Source organism: Channa argus, chromosome 16 (assembly GCF_033026475.1).
Source record: "Channa argus isolate prfri chromosome 16, Channa argus male v1.0, whole genome shotgun sequence".
Taxonomy (NCBI): Eukaryota; Metazoa; Chordata; class Actinopteri; order Anabantiformes; family Channidae; genus Channa; species Channa argus.
This window is the reverse complement of record NC_090212.1, coordinates 10258665-10278321: the sequence shown is the minus strand read 5'-3', so window position 1 is coordinate 10278321 and position 19657 is coordinate 10258665. Positions and strand designations below refer to the sequence as shown.

Genomic DNA, 19657 nt, shown 5'->3' with positions numbered 1-19657 from the left:
ACACACACACACACACACACACACACACACACACACGAGATGATGTCATACTCTGCCAGCCAGACCTGGCAGCAAAACGGCCCACCCAGACAAGATTTACTAGTGAGGTCAGGATGCCGATCATTAAGTATGAGACAAATGCCTCAGCACCATAAAATGCATTTTCTCAGAACCAACCACTGTGGGTGTGTCTCAGTGGGTCAGGGATGTTTGCTCTGGGTGTCAGCATGCACCAGATGTATAGCCTGTCATGAATAAATATATGCATTACCCCAACACTAAAAGCTGAGAGGGATATAGGCTGGGCTCTTAAAATAACAAAAGAAATATGCAGATTTAGGTTACCTGAGACACAGCATTAGGCACATGGGGACAATAATGGAGGCTGCTGAATGCACAACAAAGCTGATCCAAGCCTCCTGTGTGGCACTGAGGTTTAGTCTGGTAATGAGCCTGTCTTCTTTCCAAAGTCTCCCTGCAATCAGGGGACCACTGGTATAAACATTAATTTAGTTTTTTCTCACTTCCTCTCCCTCTCCTCTAAATCACTCAAAACATCTAATGCCCGAGGCTGCAACATCCTGAATACAGTCGTTCAACTCTAAAGTGTTGTTTTCCTAACATTTAGATTCACATCAGCCAAAACCCAGATCTTTCCAGTAATTTTGAAAACTGTGTTTCCTCCCCCTCGGCATCCCAAAATGCATTAAAATGGAAAAGAAAACTAACAAGCTTATCTGTCTGTCAACTGAATCTTATCAATCCAAAGTTCTGAAGCTTTGATCTGACTACCTGCCTGCTTCCTCCTGCTTGGTTGTTTTAATGGCAGTCTGAAGGTAGAGCTCATCTCTCCTGTGTCAGTTTAGGCAGCAGCAGTTCGCAGAAAGTGGCCAAACACCTCCAGGCAAGGATTTATAGACTTGATATAAATCTCGAGAAATAGATAAATGGATTCCAGCTAAACCAGACAGCAATGAATGTGATGTCCAGTTAGCTGAGCAATATCCTGCCTGGCACGTTCCAAACACGTTGGACCAAGGCTTTTTAGAAAGGCTCTTTGTTCCAACAAGGTGTTCAACAAGCCTTTTGTTCCTGCAGTGTCTGGCCTTGGACACAGAAATCCAAATGGGACATCATTTGTGCACTGACTGCTGACAGCCCAAGGCTCCTCACACATCTTCACTGCATCAATCCCAGGCCAATTAGGTAAGGCCAAACGCATTCATGTAACATCTGTGAATACAATGTGCTGTCACAGAAAGGAAAGAAAAAACTATGTTTTCTTATGCAACTAACTCATCATATTTACTTGTCAGAATGTTGATTCAAAGATATCAGAGTAGGAAAGAAATACACAGCTTTAAAATAATCCTAAAATATAAATGCAGCCTGTTGCAGCCTACCCAGATGTCTTTTGTAATGGTCTGTGGACTGAGGTGGAAAACGAGGGATTTGGGTATCCTCCAGAGAATAATTTGAATTAACGGTGGATCACTTAAAACTCAGAGGAAGAAAGAATGGGAGAGGAAAAAGTGGTGCAAAGGTAAAGATGGCAATGAAAAAATAAATTAGATATCACCAAGTTGGAATAAGAGAAATAATCTCCAAATACAGTCAGTAAGAAGAAGATGTAGGTGAAAGAGAAAGGAAGAGAGACAACGCACTGATATGGTGTACAGCCAAGTTCTCACTTCGATCAGTAGGCCTGGCTCTGTGCCAGAGATGTGCTGTCCATGAGGAGGTAAATCATTTTCTGCCTGAGAAAGAAGTAGGACAAAAATGATTGTTGGGGCTATGCCACAGTCTGCTTGGAATTGGTTTATTCCCAAAGATGGGAATCCCCAGTCGGCCAAGAATAAATGGAACAGTTGGCGTCGGAAAGTGAAAAAAAAACAAAAAACTCATCAATATTCAAGAAAGCCTGGTTTGGTGCTGCAGTACATCAGCGTAAGCAACGGTAGGGTTACGGGCTGGCTTGTATCAACACAAAGGTAACAGGAACTTCTTTGTTCATTGTACTATGATTTTGTGACGAAGTATCAAGGGAACCACTCTATGTTCAGCAGATTCATCGTCCGTGCATTTGGACATTAGATCAAGGAGGACAGACTTAAACCATCAGATCCTCACGTTGCAAAAGACGTGCTCCGTGTCAATGCCAAGGTTAACCCCTTAATGAGGAGGATATACTATTTTGGCACATTACCTCTCCCCTAATGAGTGTGTGCCTTTCTGTCAGTAGCACTGTCTTGCAGCGCTCTTCCCTTAAATGCCTATAAAGCATCTCAAAGTACCCAACACCCGTCAGCATAGTCACTATCCTACCACTTCCCCCATCCCCACACAGAATGGCAACAAAGCTCTCAGTTAGGGATTGAGGGGTTATAATGACGGCTTAAGACAACCAAAGGAAGGAAATTAAGGGTTAATGTCAGGGGCTATAACTCTATTTATGGTTCATTCTATTGTTCTTCCAAGCATTTAGGCTCAGAACTTGCTAATATGGTCTTAACTGGGCTCAATATTAGGCCATGGAGACGTGAACAAAACACAGGACATTAGCTCTGCAAGAGCCAATTGTCAGTGAGATAAAAATTCAATTTTAAAGCCCATTGAGGAAATATTTAGAAATACCTGTGATGTGACTCAACAGGTCCTCAAAGGGAAATCTGACCATAACTTGTTTACTAGTGCCTTCCAGAAAACTGTGGCATTGGGTGTGTGCATGGAAAATGTTCATTTACTAGGTCGAAATTTTTTCAGGTAGCAAAAATAAACGTCTTGGATGAAAATTCACTTTTCAGCTGATAGGTGACAGATGATAATGAAGACATGTTCTTCCCTGCAGCCTCCAAACCCCTGGCACTGCTGACAAAGATTAACAGCTGCTTTCATCTTCTTCCTGTGCATTTTTAGTTTGCTTCTCAGACACTGCTTCAGGTATTCTGCCATGCTCCTCTCCAAGGCTGCAGAGAATCTGGAATAACTTCCCACTTACAATCCACACGTTGAACTCCAGTTCACCCACAATCCCACCCACGTCTTCCCTTGAAAACCGCAGGATGGCTGTTTTGCTTAGGGCATGCAGAGAAAAAGTCTTGGCACTCACATCAAGTCATCACTGACTGAGTGACATTTCCTCAGAAATCCTTTCAGCACACAGTGGAGGTAGGATTTTGGATAGATAGGAGACAAATGAGGACTATTATTTCCATGCCTCCCAGATCATATGTAAATGTAAATGTAATAATTAATACATAACATCATTTCACAGTGAACAATAACTTAAAAGCTTGATGAGTATGGGAGAGACAGACAGACATATAGAAAGCCAGCATCCTCCAGCTCCACTTCTTCATTAATCACTTGCTGCCAGGGTAAGACACCTAGTGATTATTTATTTGCACTTCTTCACACAGAGGCTATCACAACAAACAGGCCCACAGGCTGCTGAGAACATTTGGGGGTGATTAATCAGTGGGCAGTCCGGAGAGACAGAATGCAGGGGGAGGGGAGTAACACGTGTTTCTTAATCTTTCATCTCTATTCAAGTCATCAGGCAAAATAACAAAAAACTTGAGGAGGTCCAAGTCAGGTGAAATGAGCTATACTGTCAGCGAGATGAGATAGCAGATGGAATAGTGGGTGATCGGAACATTTTTGAATCAGGATGATCAAGTATTTAAAAAACACTCATCCAACCACATGGGGAAGTGTGTTGCAGAAAACAGCCTGTAAGACCTTAGTCATGGAACCACATTATTCAAGCTATGCAGTTTATCCTGTATCCCACACTCATAAACTCAACCACAGAAACATTCACTGAGCCACATTGGACCTATGGGGATAATGGGATGTCTAGCACGGTGAAACTGGCTGTCCCGTGCTGGGTCGTGAACCGATTACTGGCTATAATCCTCTCCATTCAAGACAACACGCAAGCAGGAAGGAGCAACGGAAACACAGGGGATATAAATCCTCAGTTTTTGATACAGGGGCTTTGCATGTGTCCTGCATTAGTTGGTGACTATACTTTGGTTTGTTTGACGCAAGGAGACCATAAATCTGGAGTCCAAATCCAAGATGCATTCTATTGTGATCATTCATACAAGAAAGTTGAGAGCATAAAATCCTTCACAATAGGTGTTAATCACACTTAACTAAGTATTTATTGCATCTATATTCAATCCAACTAACTTTGCACAGCTGGTGATGATAAATTATATCAACATTATATAGTCTCATTAGTCCCATAATTCTATGACTTTTTTCCCCACGGTTGCCTAAATTGCCTTTCAACAGAGATTAAATAAAGAAGATAGTGTGATCATAGTGAAATAGCTGAGCTACTGAAGCTGTGGGTGATGAGGTAAATGTTAAACCACCTGTTAAGACAATGGCCTTATCCTCAGTGGTTAATCTGAGCACCATCATTAAAAATCTGTGTCCTTTCCTTGGACAAACAGAAGGATAGGTGCTGTATCTGAGTGTTTCTGGACAAAATGAATGAGTGGCATTCAGGGTAATCAATTTACTGCCACTGATTAGGCAGCTCTTGGTAACTAACATGGATAGAAGGCCGTGGTGTAGAGGAGCAATGAGGAGCACTGATGCCTGTGAAGCCCCATCTCGACCTGTCTTTGTTTCTCATAAAATTCCTTAATGCATATTCCCTGCTACCAGCTATTGCAATTCACTAATTCTCCTTCCAACACACTTACACACTATGTCTCAACCACAATGCAACAGTGACTGTGGTTGTAATGACAAACATAATAGACTCCATTTGCATGACCTCTTCCACTGAGGGGCACTAAAGAGGTTTAGATGGCATCTCCTAGCCCCCACAGGCATTTGTATGTAATACCAATTCAACTGTTTGGGGAAGGGGGGGTTAGAGAATTTTTCAGACTTGATAAATAAACACTAATGTACTGATCATGGAGCCCTGTGGGCAACTATCAGTGTCATTATACAGTTGGATGGAGAATGCTTGATGCTGGCAGGCAAACGGATCTGGAAATGGATTGATACTAAGGGCAAGACCTTTTCTAACCACATGCAACTAGTTGCACACAACCTTGCCTTTTTGATCACTCATACCAACATACTGAGAGACAAAGGCTGTTTAGGACAGAGCCTAAAGGACAGAGGTCTATGCTCTACATCTTCTTATTTTTCCAAATGTGAAAGAAATCTGTCAGGAGTGGATAGCAGTGCTTTCCCCCTTTCCTCACAGGACTGATTACACATGGACCCAGGGTGAGTGCATAGGCTTGAGTCAGCGCTCAGCTCTTTGTTTGTCAGCCCCCCTCCAGTGACCCCCTGCAGGCTATGTGAGTGGGCCAGACAGACTTCCTGACTCAGGGATTTATTTGGGAGCATGGAAAAAGGGCACCAGGTTATCCTTCTCGCAGGCTACAACAATCACTCTGCTTTTTCTTTTTCATATCACTGGAGCTGTTTGCCATTCATAATGACAGACACAAGTGATTCGAGGCAGTCAGTCACAATAGTGGCCATCACTCCTGGGGCTGCAGGGAACACACTCACACCATGTTAACATATCCCAGGCAAAGAGACAGACACCCAGAAAGAGGCACCAAAACCTTAAGGGATTGCACCACAGTTTAATCAGTACTTTAGCTGCACAGCAAATTCTTTCACACACAGATTATGTCAACAGAAACAAATTCAAAGAATTTCTCATGCAATAGTTAAAATACAATCCTGTGCACTATTCAGTATATACTGTCACACTAACTAAGACTATCTGAACATTTACTTTTCCACAACAGTAACTGAAACAGTAAAGAATAAATCTGCACCTTTATATCAGATAACAATGAAGCAAATCATGGAGGATTATGACTCAGAGGAAGGCAGCCCTTTGCTGTTTGAGGGTGGATGACAAGGTGCATGAGGGTGGTAGGATGTGTCTACCTGCTGTAGATCCCTGAGGCTGCAAGGCCAGACTGGATCTCCATCAACACCTCAGCCTTGACGGAGCCTAGTGGGCCTTGGATAAATTCACACCTGGGCTTGTCTACAGGCTGCAGCTCCTCCATGGCCTGAGCTGGCACTGCCACTGAGACTGGCACTGCATATAGGCAGCTATTAGTCCCATCAACCTGATTATGGCAGGTAAATAACAGCTGGCGTTTCAACAGTTAAAAAAAAAGACCACAGAACAACTACCACCCACTCAATACTTCTGATGAGCCATTTGCTGCCTTGGGCATGTGTTACCCAGATTCAACAGATTGATACGAATCAATTCTCATTTGTGATGCTGTGGAGGTAGAAGAAGTATTAACATTTAAGTTCCATTGTGGCTGTTTCCTCAAAATGGAGCCAGAATTTCAGAAATGTGTTTTTTGACATGCTATACATTCTCCTCACACTCGCATTGGTGGAGAAATCCATCTCGCTGTATCTTGACAACAAAACCATTACCCTACCACCTCCAGGGAGCAGACAGTCCAACTCCAACTGCAGATTCCATCGAGCAGAAAAAAGAGATAGACACAGGTAGAAAGGTACAGTGAGAGACAGAAAAGACAAACAACAGACACCACAACTCACCAGGTAGAATGAAAAACAAACACACAAACATGCTTCAACACGAGCACACATACAGAGGAGAATCACACACATCCAAGACATGTCTGTGTATAACATAACTTACTTGACTCCCATGATAGTGAAACCAAAATTCTACTCCACATGCACAGACCTCCTGCTCTTGATGCTTTCAGCGTGGAGCATCAGCCTGAGCACACCTTCTGAATGACAACATTTAGAAGCACGTCCGCCCAAGGCAGCTTCTGTCCCACTCTGTATCTTTATCCCTTTGCCATGTGGGCCACATCCAGTGTGCTCCATAGACCCCTCTGCTTTACACAGTCTGACCTCCCTATTTGTCGGTGACAAAGACCCCTGCTGTCAATCACAGCATAGCTAAACACAGCTCAGCACAGTTGTGCTTTGTTTGCATTAAGCCCCCTTAAAAAAGTGATAACTCCTGTATTTTCCCTAGCAACATAAGCTGCCCTTTAAAAACAAACAAGATGGACTGACTGAGCAAGTTTCTCAAACTCCACAAACAATCCCACTAAATACATGATTGGGCAATAGACTTCAGCAAGTCATCCAACATGTTATTTAGAACAAGAGCAAGGACTTGCAATCCTGCAGCGCTTCCACTTTGCAACACACAGGACTCATTAGAGAAGAGATGTTTGTTCCAGCCTCTGACAAAATTATAGGCCAGCAGAGGAGAGAGGGCTATTTGTACTTCCTGATTTCCAGTTTCCACTTTTGAAAGAAAAATCAGTCACATTTTATCCCCACAAGCTAATGACTTGTTTCTATGGTTACTGAGAACAGCCTGGGGATGAAGGGCAGAGTGAGTGTTGCTGACACAAAGGCATGGTCTTGTGTGTGCAAGAGAACCGAGGCTAAATGGCCTTGCTGCCACAATTACAGAAGAATTCCTTCTCTACAATCACAGTCATTACTGCACAAACACTCACCTGGGCAGCAGCTGCTGGGCGGCAATGGATGACCATAAAACCTCTTCCTCCTAAAACTCCTTGAGGGCCACATTCCAGTAAACAGCTGTCGGCCCTGCCCCTGCAACAGCCCACTCACCTATGTATACCACCTCTGAAGTCTAAAACATCCCTGAACCTTCGTTAGAGTGAGCAAAGTGTGAGTTCACAGAGCGACTAAGATCCATCCAAACAAACATAAAATAGACTGCAAACTGAGCAGTTGTCTCATCTCAGGAGTGTGCAATGAAACATCCATGGGCCCAATGGGTAATAAACTCACTGTCACAATCAGCAGGTGTTGATGGGTAAAAGGATCTGTGAGGAGGTGGTTATGCGCTCTGTCTAACTCCTGCTGTGAGCTTTGCCTGGTTTCATTTTAAAACGCTGTGTCAATACACTAATCATATGCTCTGTCACAAGGTAATCAGTGCTTAATGTGCTAGTCAGCTGAGTCCATGGATCTACATTATTACCTCCACTCCCAGATATACAAGGACATAGTCTGTATACACACACACACACACACACACAAACAATCCAGTGACAGTTTGACCCTTGACTCTTCCTGGCTTCCTGAGACCGTATAGTCAGCCTAATTGCCAATTGCTGAGGTCATCTTTGTTTCAGGCCACTTTTCAAATTACCAGATGCAGAAAGTCACGCAAAGGAATGATTTCATAGCTGAAATATAATAATCGCGTAATACATAATATCCATGGTAATTTGTTTCATTGACTCGCAACTACCTTCAAATTGGCTCTCCCCAATTAATTATGTGCAGAAACAAATTGCAATATGTTATTCTGTTGTCATGTAATATTGTATTCATCAGGCAAAAGGCAAGGTAAAGATACTGAAAGGGATGCACTGAACTTTGCTAACAGTCTAAAGAAAATAATAGGTAATTTGTTGTTTTTACTACTAACCAAAAAACCTTTAACTTGAAACTATTAGCCTATTTTTGAAGAATTAAGTCAATTTAAGCCCAATTAAATAAATCAGAGACATAAATAATTAATCTAAAGGGACACATTACTGATTCATGCAAAAGAATTGTGAAAAAATGACTGGGTTACTGGGTTCTGTGGTTTTCATATCGACATTTATACTTAAACGATTTTTCAGCCCAGTAGACATCTTAAATGAAACAAATTAAATGGTTTTTTTTTTTTATACCAGCTGAACGGTTGACTTATTTTTCCAATGAAAAATTATACAATGAATCGCTTTTTGTTCATTGCGCTCTTCTTTTCTCTCAGCAGCAAACTAGCTATAGCAGCCAGACTCCAGCTAATTGTATTCTAATTAAAATTTCATCTCTGAGTGCAACGGTGTTACTGAATGTCAGACAAGTGTCTAAGGATCTTTCTCCACTCCACTGGGGTAGAAAGTGCTGTTTGGTTATTCTGCTCCTACATCGTAGGCTCTCAGGATTTCCACATGCATACCACTAATTGTATCTTTCGAACACAAAAGAGAATACTAATCAGATATGAGTTTTCAATCAAGACTAAAACATGAAGGACACCAATTTCATTGCTTTCCTCTTTTTCAACTACAGCACTGCCAGAACAGAAAGAAAACAAGAAAATCTCTTGATTAAATTCAGTCCTTTTTAACTTTTGGAGACTTACATTTCAATCAGTACAGACATAAAAAAAAATATGAAACAAACACGAAAATAGTAATAATAATAATAATAATAATAATAATAATAATATGCTTATGATGAGAATGATGATAAGGATATTCTTGTTGTAGGCAACAGCTACAGAGGGTGTCTTTCAAATCAAGCACAGTGCTTCTCCACCACCTGTTTCTGTTTCTGCAGAATGTGATGCCCTTTAAGGCTGGCCCATCATTATTGTGTTTCTCCTGGCCAAGTACAACAACAAATTCTTGACGGCAAAAATCTTTGGGATGAAACAAAAGGTGGAACCCTTTACTGTACTTCCAATTAAATGCGATCTGCCCCCCCATGACCTCTTAAAAACAAGTTCACCTCCCTCTTTTCCACTGTGCTCAGACCATATTGACTGGCTAGACACGGCTCTTCAGGTTACTTCTTTTGAACTCAGGTCCAAAGAAAACATAAGAACTAATATATCAGTGTCAGGATTAAGCCTGTTTAAGCCAAACCTCATTTTGTGGCAGGAAGCAAGATGCACAGGAAGCTGCATATATAATGGAGGACCTGGAATGTCCCCTTAGCCAAGGGAAAGGCCTTATGGTCCCACAGATACACTCTGATCCTGTGAAAGCTGGCAAGACAAACTCCATTTGGAGTGTTTGGAAAAAAATCTAAACTATACACTGATCCTCAATGGGTTTTACTGTCACACCCCACAAGTCCTTTCACCTCATGTGGTGCAAAGCTTCAATTGTCCTATGCATCATTTGTAGCCAGCTTCCTTTACACCAAAATTCATTATGGCATAGCTCTCCTCAGAGAGTAGAGGCTGGGAATGTATGCACTGACCAGCCTGCCAAGGAATCTATCAAAGACAATATAGCACACCGCACCAGTTATCCACCATTCTGGAGAGGCTGAAATACTCGCTGGGGCAACAACAACACCAGAGCCAAGTAGTGCTGAAAAAACCAGCTTCAGCCTGAGAGACCTAGGGACCAAACAGCTTCACAAAATTGCCAAAATAAGAGCACTGCACAGCAACTGGAAAAGCAGCTAATTCGAAGCTGTCTGAAACAGAAAAATCTGTTGAGCTGCTTGAAGTTGCAAAGCAAAACAAAGACAAAAAAAAAACTAAAGATGAAATACCTTAGGACAGTACTTAGCTGTAACCTAAGGCCCCTTGTGAGACACTCCCTCCTTATATCGAGTTATGTAATTCTACTATCCTTTCATCAGCACTGGTGCCTGTAACTAAAGGTTCTTATAGTCCAATGATGGTGCATATCCCAAGGCCTATTCCCATTCAGCCATGGCTAGAACAACATCTCTGTGGAATATGTGCTCCCTATGGAAGTTAACCTCATGAACTACGACATTTGAAGGCAAGTCTGTGCATCTCCTCTTCACTTCTCTTCATATGCATTACACCTACAAACAGCCTGAATAAATGCGGCTGTGTGTACAAGCACATATACAAGCATTAGACACATCATTTAACACCTCAACAGCTTTGCCTAATCTCCTAGACAGACGTGGGGAGGAACTTACCTAATGAAGAAGGAGGCAGCTGCAGATGAGGAAGGAGAGTGGGAGGTGGAGGCATTGGTGACAGGTGCTGGGAGTCCCAGTTGGCTGGAGCTCTTCAGTTGGCAGGGCGTCTGGGTGCTGCCGTTGCTGCCACTGCTGCTAGTGTTGGTCATCGGGGTGACTGGGGCCTCCGAGGTTGTGACATCCTTTTCTGCATCCCACGTCAAACCCTGGCCATGTTGACACATAGATGCAGAGATAAAGCCACAACCGTCACTTGGAAGGTTTACTGCTTCTGCCCACACCTTTCTTCCAACCCACTGATTCTCCCTCTGCCATAGATGTAGGGGCATCGGTTAGTAGCCGTCAGCAGTATCCACAGCAGAGAGCCCACTCACAAAACACCAAGGGTGCTGCACCGTTCATTGATTTTGGCAACATGTTCAGGGTTGCTCTGGCTTTAGCCCACTGTAATTAAGTGATAACCCAAATTAAATTACTCATTAAATCACTAGCAATTTGCTCCCGATTACATCTATATTTCCATGGCTAATTTGGTACTTTAGTCATCAGGAATGAGGAACAAGTCATCATGCGGGTTAAGTCAGACGGCCTAAGAGTTTTAGAGGGAGTGAACCATCAGCAGTTATGTGGGAGGTGAGATTTATTAGCATAGCTTAAAGATTTATGAGGTGTCTTTGTTGTGGTTGTATTGGCACATCCAGCTATGGAAGTTTTGGGAATTAAACAAGAGTAAACTGAGGTGAGGGTATTCTGTGACAACAAGAGGGCTCAGGTGACTGATGCCAAAGTTACACTGGGTAGACCAGCAGTACGTCCTCATATCAGTGCAGTAGGATTAGAAGCTAGATAATGTTTTTAAAAGCTTCTTATTACACATGGCTGTTTGTTTTTTTACATCAATGGTCAACATAGGAGATAATAGCTTGTAAATAAAGTCAACTGTTCACTAGTGTCAAATGTGTCTTAGCATTATATTCGTGTCACGTAAACACATAACTTCTCTTTCTGGTGATGACATATACACTGAAAATATAAATCTGAGATGATGTAAATGTAGCATTATTAAATCTGTGTTATTAACAATAAGTAATCGAGTTTGTACATTTACTTAAATATATGTAAGTTAGAAGTTAATCTGTATTTGTCCAGAACACAAGACATTGTGCATTTTATCTTAACAAAACATTTTTATGTAATCCCTTACAATCTTCTTAGGTGCACGCACACAACAAGCAATCATCTTGTTGTTTTTACTCTGTTAAAATTGCCTGCTCATTAAAATTGCCTGCTCACTGCTCATTACCTGGATCAGGTTTGTTTATGGATTTAGGAGCTGAAAGATGCCAATTCACATGGCCTTTGCTCACTTGACCCACATTGGAGATGGTATCTTCCAGTGTCTGATTCACTGAAAACACCTGATTCAGGTCATCAGTAATAGGCAGGTCAGGGGACTTTGACAACCAGGATTGATAACCCTGTGCCAAGATGAGAATATGAAACAAAAATGTCCTGTAAGGTGCATAATGTCAAGGTCATCTTACAAGGATAAAAGCCATACAGATGACAATGTAGATAATTACACTAAGCTCTGTCTTAGAGGTACTCTTTTTTTTTTTTACTTTTTTTCTTTTTAATGCTGGCGTTTACTTTATTTCAGGTGGTGTGAATTCAGGACCAAATGGAATTTGAAGGTTCTGTGACTATTGAGGAGTGTATGCTCATAATAAAAGTGCCCTTTACTTCAAGTTTTGTGCTGGCTGAAGTAGCATTTCAAAATGCACAATTACACATTTGATACTTTAAGTGTAATATATAAGAAATGCCCAGTTGCTAATCAGAAAATCTGAGTAAATATAACTTTAAAATGAGACCAGCAAAAAAACAAAGTAGGTCCCACTCCAAATTAAGTAATATGGAAACTTTTAAAAATGTGGTAAGTTTTAATTAAAAATACATATTTTAATGTCATAAATATGTTCATATTTGAAACATAAAACAATAACTATGGAAAGGCATTAAAGTAAAGTAACTTTACTAGCAAAAAGTATTTTTTTTTTACAATAGAAAGAAATTTAAGTAGTAAATACAAAGACTAGTTTTGCTCAAACTACATTACATGCAATAAGTTACCTTAATTTTTATAAATAAATAGTTAAACATTTACAGTCCAGACAAAATAGAAAACACTTATCTTTTAGCTTATATTCTTCTGTTTCTGTTTAGGGTTGAAGCAAATGTTGATGTAGCTTACTGAATATGATAACAATTCACCTGGAGCACCAGAGCACTCACTAATTGTACATTGTCCAACACAATGAGTACAGAGAGCTAATTATACGAGCAAAAAGCCAACCCCGAGACTGCACTGGTGTCAGCATACTGACAAAAGGTTAATCCCCACCGGAGCCACTAGTTTATCCTGCAGGACAATGATCAATTGCAGATGACAAGAAAGGGTTCTGTGGGTTTTTTGGGATCAGAAATTGAATAAATAAAGGCCAGAGTTTTCCTAAAAACATTTATAACACTGACACATGAACACAGGGTAATCAGAGATGACCTTGAATTGAGTTGTGTAGCCTCAGTGCCATTTGACAGCATATGTATTATAAATACAGTTTAGGCCCTCTACATATTTACTACTGAGGTGTTTGCCCTAGATTCATATTTGGCAACTAAAATAATAGATTTTACTTTTTTTGTGTGTGTGTTTGGCCTCCCACTATTTGCCATTTGTCAACACAGGCTGACAACTGCACTATTTATATGCCAAGCCTGACATGTGAGTGCTATACATCAGGATGTCGGGACATATTCACAGTCTGACATTCACATAAGAGGTTCGACCATTACTCTGCACAGGTCCACCACTGATAGTTTTATGTGCCTTAAAACTTAGGCAAGTTATTTTCCAAGAAGTGTTTCACTGGCCATTTGTTAAACAGTTGGATGGCAACACAAGTTTCTCTTGAATTCCCATTTCTTCCTTTTGAGCCTGTTATCAGGGCTAGAATCAATATTGTGGCTTTGGAGATCTGATTTTGCTCTATTGGGGCTTCATCATGGAGGCTAAGTCAGAGATCAAGCTGCGATGTGTGAAGTTATGACTGTGGAGGAACTGTCTGAAATGAGCCAAATACAGATCCTCATGCAGCCGCCAGAGCAGAAAGCGTCACACTATGCTGGTGTCGATGACACGTTAGGAACTCAGCACATACCAGGGAAGTGCACCCATTACGAATCGGCATGAAAGACTAGAGCACTTCACATGCAGCCATACAGGAAGCTGATGTGTATAGCTCATCAAATCTGTCACTGACAGAGCTTCTCCAGTGTCATTTTTAAAATCAAGTGGCAGCGAATTGTAAGGGCCAAGCTGCGCTCTATAGCCATGGACAAGGACTGGCTCCATTTCTGGTTGAAAAGTACAATTTCTCCCCTAGTCAGGTAATTAGGCTGTGTCAGTGGAGATACAGCTCACCCATTTGCACTGACAGTCAGTAATGAGGTGGCCTTCTACCCTTTAACCCCCAGCGGTCCCGGATCCCTTTCCCTTGGTTTGTCACAGGAAAGAAAAGACAGAAAAATCGAGGGAGGGTGGCAAAGTTAGACAGAATTGAAGATAATAAAAAGAAGATAGTTGAGAGCAGAATGATAGAAAAGAGTTTGGAAGAGTTCTTCCTGGGAAGCCTGAAGTGCACAGAGTAACCCAGCATCATATCATCTGACCATCTTCAGTCCATACTCCCAGCATTCCCCTGTCACCTTTGATTCGAGCGGTCAACAGACAATTACTGCTGAGGTGAAATAGTGTGTGTTAACCTGCCTGTGAGGAGTAGCAGGCCTCTATTACCAACAGAAGCTAAAGAAAAGTGACATTTTTCATGCGAGAAAAAACTATTAAAAAAACACTTAAATGGCTTTAATGACAGAAAATAAGTGTCTTTCCTTATGAAAATACCAGGACATAATTGCACACATTTTTAATTGTTTCCCAATTTGGCACAAGTGGGAATTCTCCTTCCTTTCCTTCCTGTATCCTTTTCGTCTCTTTTTATCGTCACTTTCCCTGGCACATTGCCATGTAAGCCCAGCTGCACCAATCAGCAGCAGCCAATATCATATGCTGGGCTTCAAACTGGTGGCAACAGAAACGGCAACCAACAGGCCAATAACGGAAACCCTCATGGATTGAGAGCACTTGGTCTTTGTAGATTAACGCACGTGTTAGTGAATTAGATGGAGCAAAAGATTTGGCTGAGCCAATTTCTTGTTTTCAATAGCAGCATTACACTGCTTGCAGTGTTGTTTTCTTGATGATCTTGCCTGCTTGAAGCCAGCAGCGAATTGTACAAGTTACTTTTAAAGGTGGCTATTAAAGTCAGAATCCCGCATCAGTTTCTAGATCGTCTCTTTTTTTGCTGATTGCTTAATTCAAGGCAGCTACATCTGAACTTGTGTCAGCCAATTACAAAGAGGGAGCCAGATAGTTTCAATTCCACAGACCTCAAACATCATTCCAGATGTTAACCAGACCCTTTTCCCAAATGGGAATTTCAAGGTGCCCTATAATGGGTTGTGTGTGGGAGTGCTCCAGGCTCCCGGTTGACACATTCTGGCGGATTTCTATTTTACAAACACACACAGTCCATCTCTGCTGTTTTGTCTGAACAACACTGCACTTCACTTTCCCCCCAAGAAACCAAGAGGAAATCATGAATTCAATGTGTGCCTTTCGGCACTGTGTAACTCCCAGCACTTCAGAGCTGGTGTGGGTTTTTGTCATTCTGAAGGATCTGGTTTTAATGAAAGAAACAAGCCTGAGAAAATAACACCCATTTCTGCTGTGTTTGTAACTTCATTTCCTGAAGGGATATTTCTCTCTGTCCTAGGAGGGCCCTAGCCTCAGCTATGTGGCATTGAGCAACTCATCCCAGCTCCAAGGGCCACTAATTGCTTTTAGACACATGGATGGAGAACACAAGTCAGCCGCTCCCTTCTGTGCCAGGCTGTTTGATTTGCCCTAGATTGCGTACATGCAGTTAAAAGCTTTTGATGGCCTCCCATAAACCATCTCTACGGGCACTGGTTGACATAAAAGGGAGGAGAGAAAATCTGTCTTCAATTTTCAAGCAGAAAGGAAGGACTAACACTGCCAAGACCTGCAATAGACTGCAGTTACAGACACAGTTAAAACAGAAATAGCAAAATTTCTGGCTTAAGAATCTAATGGGAAATATTATAAGTATAAGGACTAGATGGTGTCAGCACATTTGGCCTGAAATTAGTCTGCCTGGTGTAGAATGTCAGGGAGCTATGTCAATCAGGTCTAATCACCCCTTACCATCAAGTGCAAAACTCTGGAAACTCTGGACTCTGGAATTTTTCAGATTTCTCAGACATCAGACAAAGCACAGACCAGTGTTTTCCCAATATGAGAGAAGAGTTATGGTGATGCTGTGGGGTGGTCATTTGCAATGCCCTTCAGATCAGGTCAGTAGATTAGTGTTGCTTTGACCTCTGACCTCTGATCATTTGGGCTTCTTGACTACAGAGGAATGAAAGGTCGGCATTGCTGCAGAGCTCTGACTCTCAGTTTATCTGCAGAGCTTCAGCTCATCTAAAGATTTTAAGTTTAAATTCTATTGTGTAGTTGCAGAAAGTTGCAGTAACATACATAAAATGTGGTGTAAAGTAAAAATGAATGCATACCGGTTTAGGTAGAGGAAGGAAGTTGTTGACCCTGGAGATGCTCCACATGCCTTCAAGATACTGTTGCGCCTGGATGGTGACGGTGCTCAAGGATCCAGGAAGTTGCCCTCCTGCCACCGTCACTTGGACACTGGTCTTAGGCCCTGAAGAGGCAGAGGTACTTTGAGACCAGCCTGGCACCCTATGCCGCTCCCCCATGGGCAAAATACTACGGGCAACATTTTGGCCTTTGGACAATTGTTTTGCATGGACACTGGATGACGACATAGTGAATCTAGAAGGCTGTGGTAAATAGGATGTAGTGGGCAGAGATGCCATGTCTGAGCTAAATTTTAGCACAGGAGCATCGAGCGTCTGCAGGGCCTCCTGCGTCAGTTGGTGGAGAGGAGTGGAGCACACCTGGCAACAGCTGATACCTGCCTCATGGCTCCCAGATGTTTGGAGCTGCTCCAATAGAAAAGTTGCATATCCGGGGTCCTGCAGAGAAAACAAACACAAAAAAGGCTTTAGCTCCCTGTATAATATACCCAACACACAAGTAATGCATGTACTATGTTCAAGCATATCTCACTAGCTCTTCAAAAGGATATACTGTGTGTTGTTCACATTTTGTGTGACTGGCATCTGGGACGCCCACTACCTGTGCTCAACCACTTCCATTTTCTTTACGATGCCTGTTTGTTTAAACTGAGATGTTTTACCTGCCTGCATCTTAAGACTTCTAAAATATTTCACAGAGTAACTGCTTGTTTCAAAGTGTCTGCTGGGGACCATATCCCAAACAAGTAAAATGTGAAGTTATAGCTCTGAAATAAGGCTCAGAGGTAAAACTAAAAGATCTCACCGTATTCTCCGAAAAATAACAATGGTAAAGTGTCTCTTATTTCCAGTATTTTGTGAAGCTTTAGAAGCAGAACGGCCTACAACATAGCAGCTTATTATTGCTGTCAGGGATGGTGTCCAGTAGAGTTTTGTCCTTTTACTTTGTCTCGAAGAAGGCACCCTAGGGTGTCCGGCTCTGCTTGGGATAAAAGAAAACAACAGCTAAGAGGACTCAAGCGCCTAAAGTTATACAATTTACATATCATGTATGCAATTTACATAAGTGTCCCAGCATGACAACATATAATAAGCTGCCAAATCTGAAAATAAGTATATCCTCCAGGAAACCAGAGGCACACAGGGCTATCACAGAACTATTCATAATCTAATGTGAAGGTGGAATAAAACTTTCTGTCAGTTGTATAAAAACAAACACTCACACAAACACACACTCACACAAACACACAGACAATACAGTCTCTTAAGAGGCATAAAGGGGCACTAGGCTTCTGCCCAATGGAGTCGTGGCCTAAGACAGGAGCACACAGCCCATACATAAATGTTTATGAGTCCTTTGCTCCGTGGAACCTCCAAGGTGATCAAGAGGAGTGAGGCAGAGGGGAAACAACAATCCAGTGCTCTAATGCAGTGCCACTTAATGCTGCTAACCCAACAGACCCAAAGACCACAGAGGCAGGTCAAGGGACTCTAAATCTCCATCCCACGAAAGCAGCTCAATGGAAAGACTTTAAGATGACCTTTCTCTGTGCATGTTGATAGTGTTATCACATAACCTTAGAACAGTTTCACAGAAAAGGGAGCACTTTTATCATCTGATCATTTCCCTCATTCAAAAAGCAGTATACACTGACTATACACATTGTGCCCTGACAAAGACGCACAGCCCCCTTCACTGTGAAAGAATACATTAGCTTGGTCTTAACTGAGTGGTTTTAGTTCTTGATTAACTATACTGACTGCTGACTTTATATGTGGACAAGTACAGACTGAGGATGATGGCACAAGAAAAACACTCAGGATGTAAAAAAATACCATGAATCTCAGATGCAACTGAGACCTCTGATGGACTCACAGCTAGCTATTAGATAAAGTACAGTATGGTATTATGTGAATGTTAATGCTAGACTATTTCCAAATGAGGAATGGGTTTAAATACAAGAAACTTATAGAAACACTATTTAAAAATGATAAGGAATGATGCTTGATTCTAAAACATGATTGGTCACGACATGCACAAGACAGTTCCACCAAAATATGATGAAACAACCGATGACAAATTGAAATGTTAAACACAGCTGAAGAACACACTGCTGACTGCCATTTCCATCGCCTTCTCTGGCTTCATATACCCGCCCGGACAGCAAAGCGAAGTCATAACCATTCAACTCCACCCTTCCATCACCCCTCACCCTTTACCCTCCAACCACCTCTTACCCACCTCAGGGCACTAGCAGATAGGAGAAATCAATTCTCCTCTCTCTCTCTCTCCCTGTTTCCCTCTCTCATTGCATTGTTAGGTGTTGATTTAGGGGAGCAAATAAAAAGACACACAAAGCTGAGCCCATCTGCTATTCAGTTAGGATTCTGGAGGTTAGAGAGCGGGCTTCTCCTGTAAAGCTGTCTGCAAGCTTTATGCCCAGTGGAGTGAATAAAAGGTCATGGCCACAGTGCTTATGAGGATGATGGCACAGATGATGATGATGTTAGGGATGTGGAGGAGAATGATGTGATGAAATTGAGGGCCACAGAATCCATCTTTATATGGTACATAAGAGGTGGAAAAGCGACACCATGATGGGTAGATATTTCAGACATGGCTCAGTGGATCCAGGTTCGGACATAAAACTATATAAATTTGACACATTAAAGGCAGCAGAAAAGTCGCCATGTAGTTACAAGCTGAAACAGTTGACCCTTGTGTTTTTGTTATCACATTCAAGTTAACTGCTTGAGAGCTTGTGCATAAGCATAAAGTGGAAAACATGAAGCACATAATGCATGAGTGCACCCAGCCCTGAAGCCATATCGTTTCTTTTATTATCCATATGATCTATTACTGACAGGTGCAAGTGGGTGTGAAGAGTAGCACTGCTTCAGAGAAGTATGTAATGCATAGCATCAACACAATCCAAACGTTCAAAGCATTCCTGTCAGCGAGGAGGCGTTGGGCTACTTCAGGGCTCTGACTTCTCAGCCATTGTTCTGTTCAAGTGGGAAACGGTTTTGGTTTTCGACCCAAGGTCTACTGGGAGAGAGAACTAAACTGCAGGAGTAAGGATAAGGGCAGAGATAGAGAAAGAGAGGTGGGAGGAGGTAGGCTGGGGCTGTGGCCCTTGCCTCGAGGCTTGTGGGTGGTTGT

The 19657-nt window shown here is 42.0% G+C and overlaps 1 protein-coding gene across 1 annotated transcript in view; it reads right to left on the bottom strand.

Annotated features, from left to right (window-relative positions):
* kif26ab (kinesin family member 26Ab) overlaps positions 1 to 19657 on the bottom strand; it is a 63388-nt gene that overhangs the window by 22269 nt on the left and 21462 nt on the right. The window contains exons 3-4 of the mRNA XM_067479940.1: positions 16456 to 16932; positions 10738 to 10946 (exon numbers count right to left, since the gene is read on the bottom strand). Of these exons, the coding sequence (XP_067336041.1) occupies positions 10738 to 10946; positions 16456 to 16932 (686 nt within the window). The remainder of the gene's footprint in view (positions 1 to 10737; positions 10947 to 16455; positions 16933 to 19657) is intronic.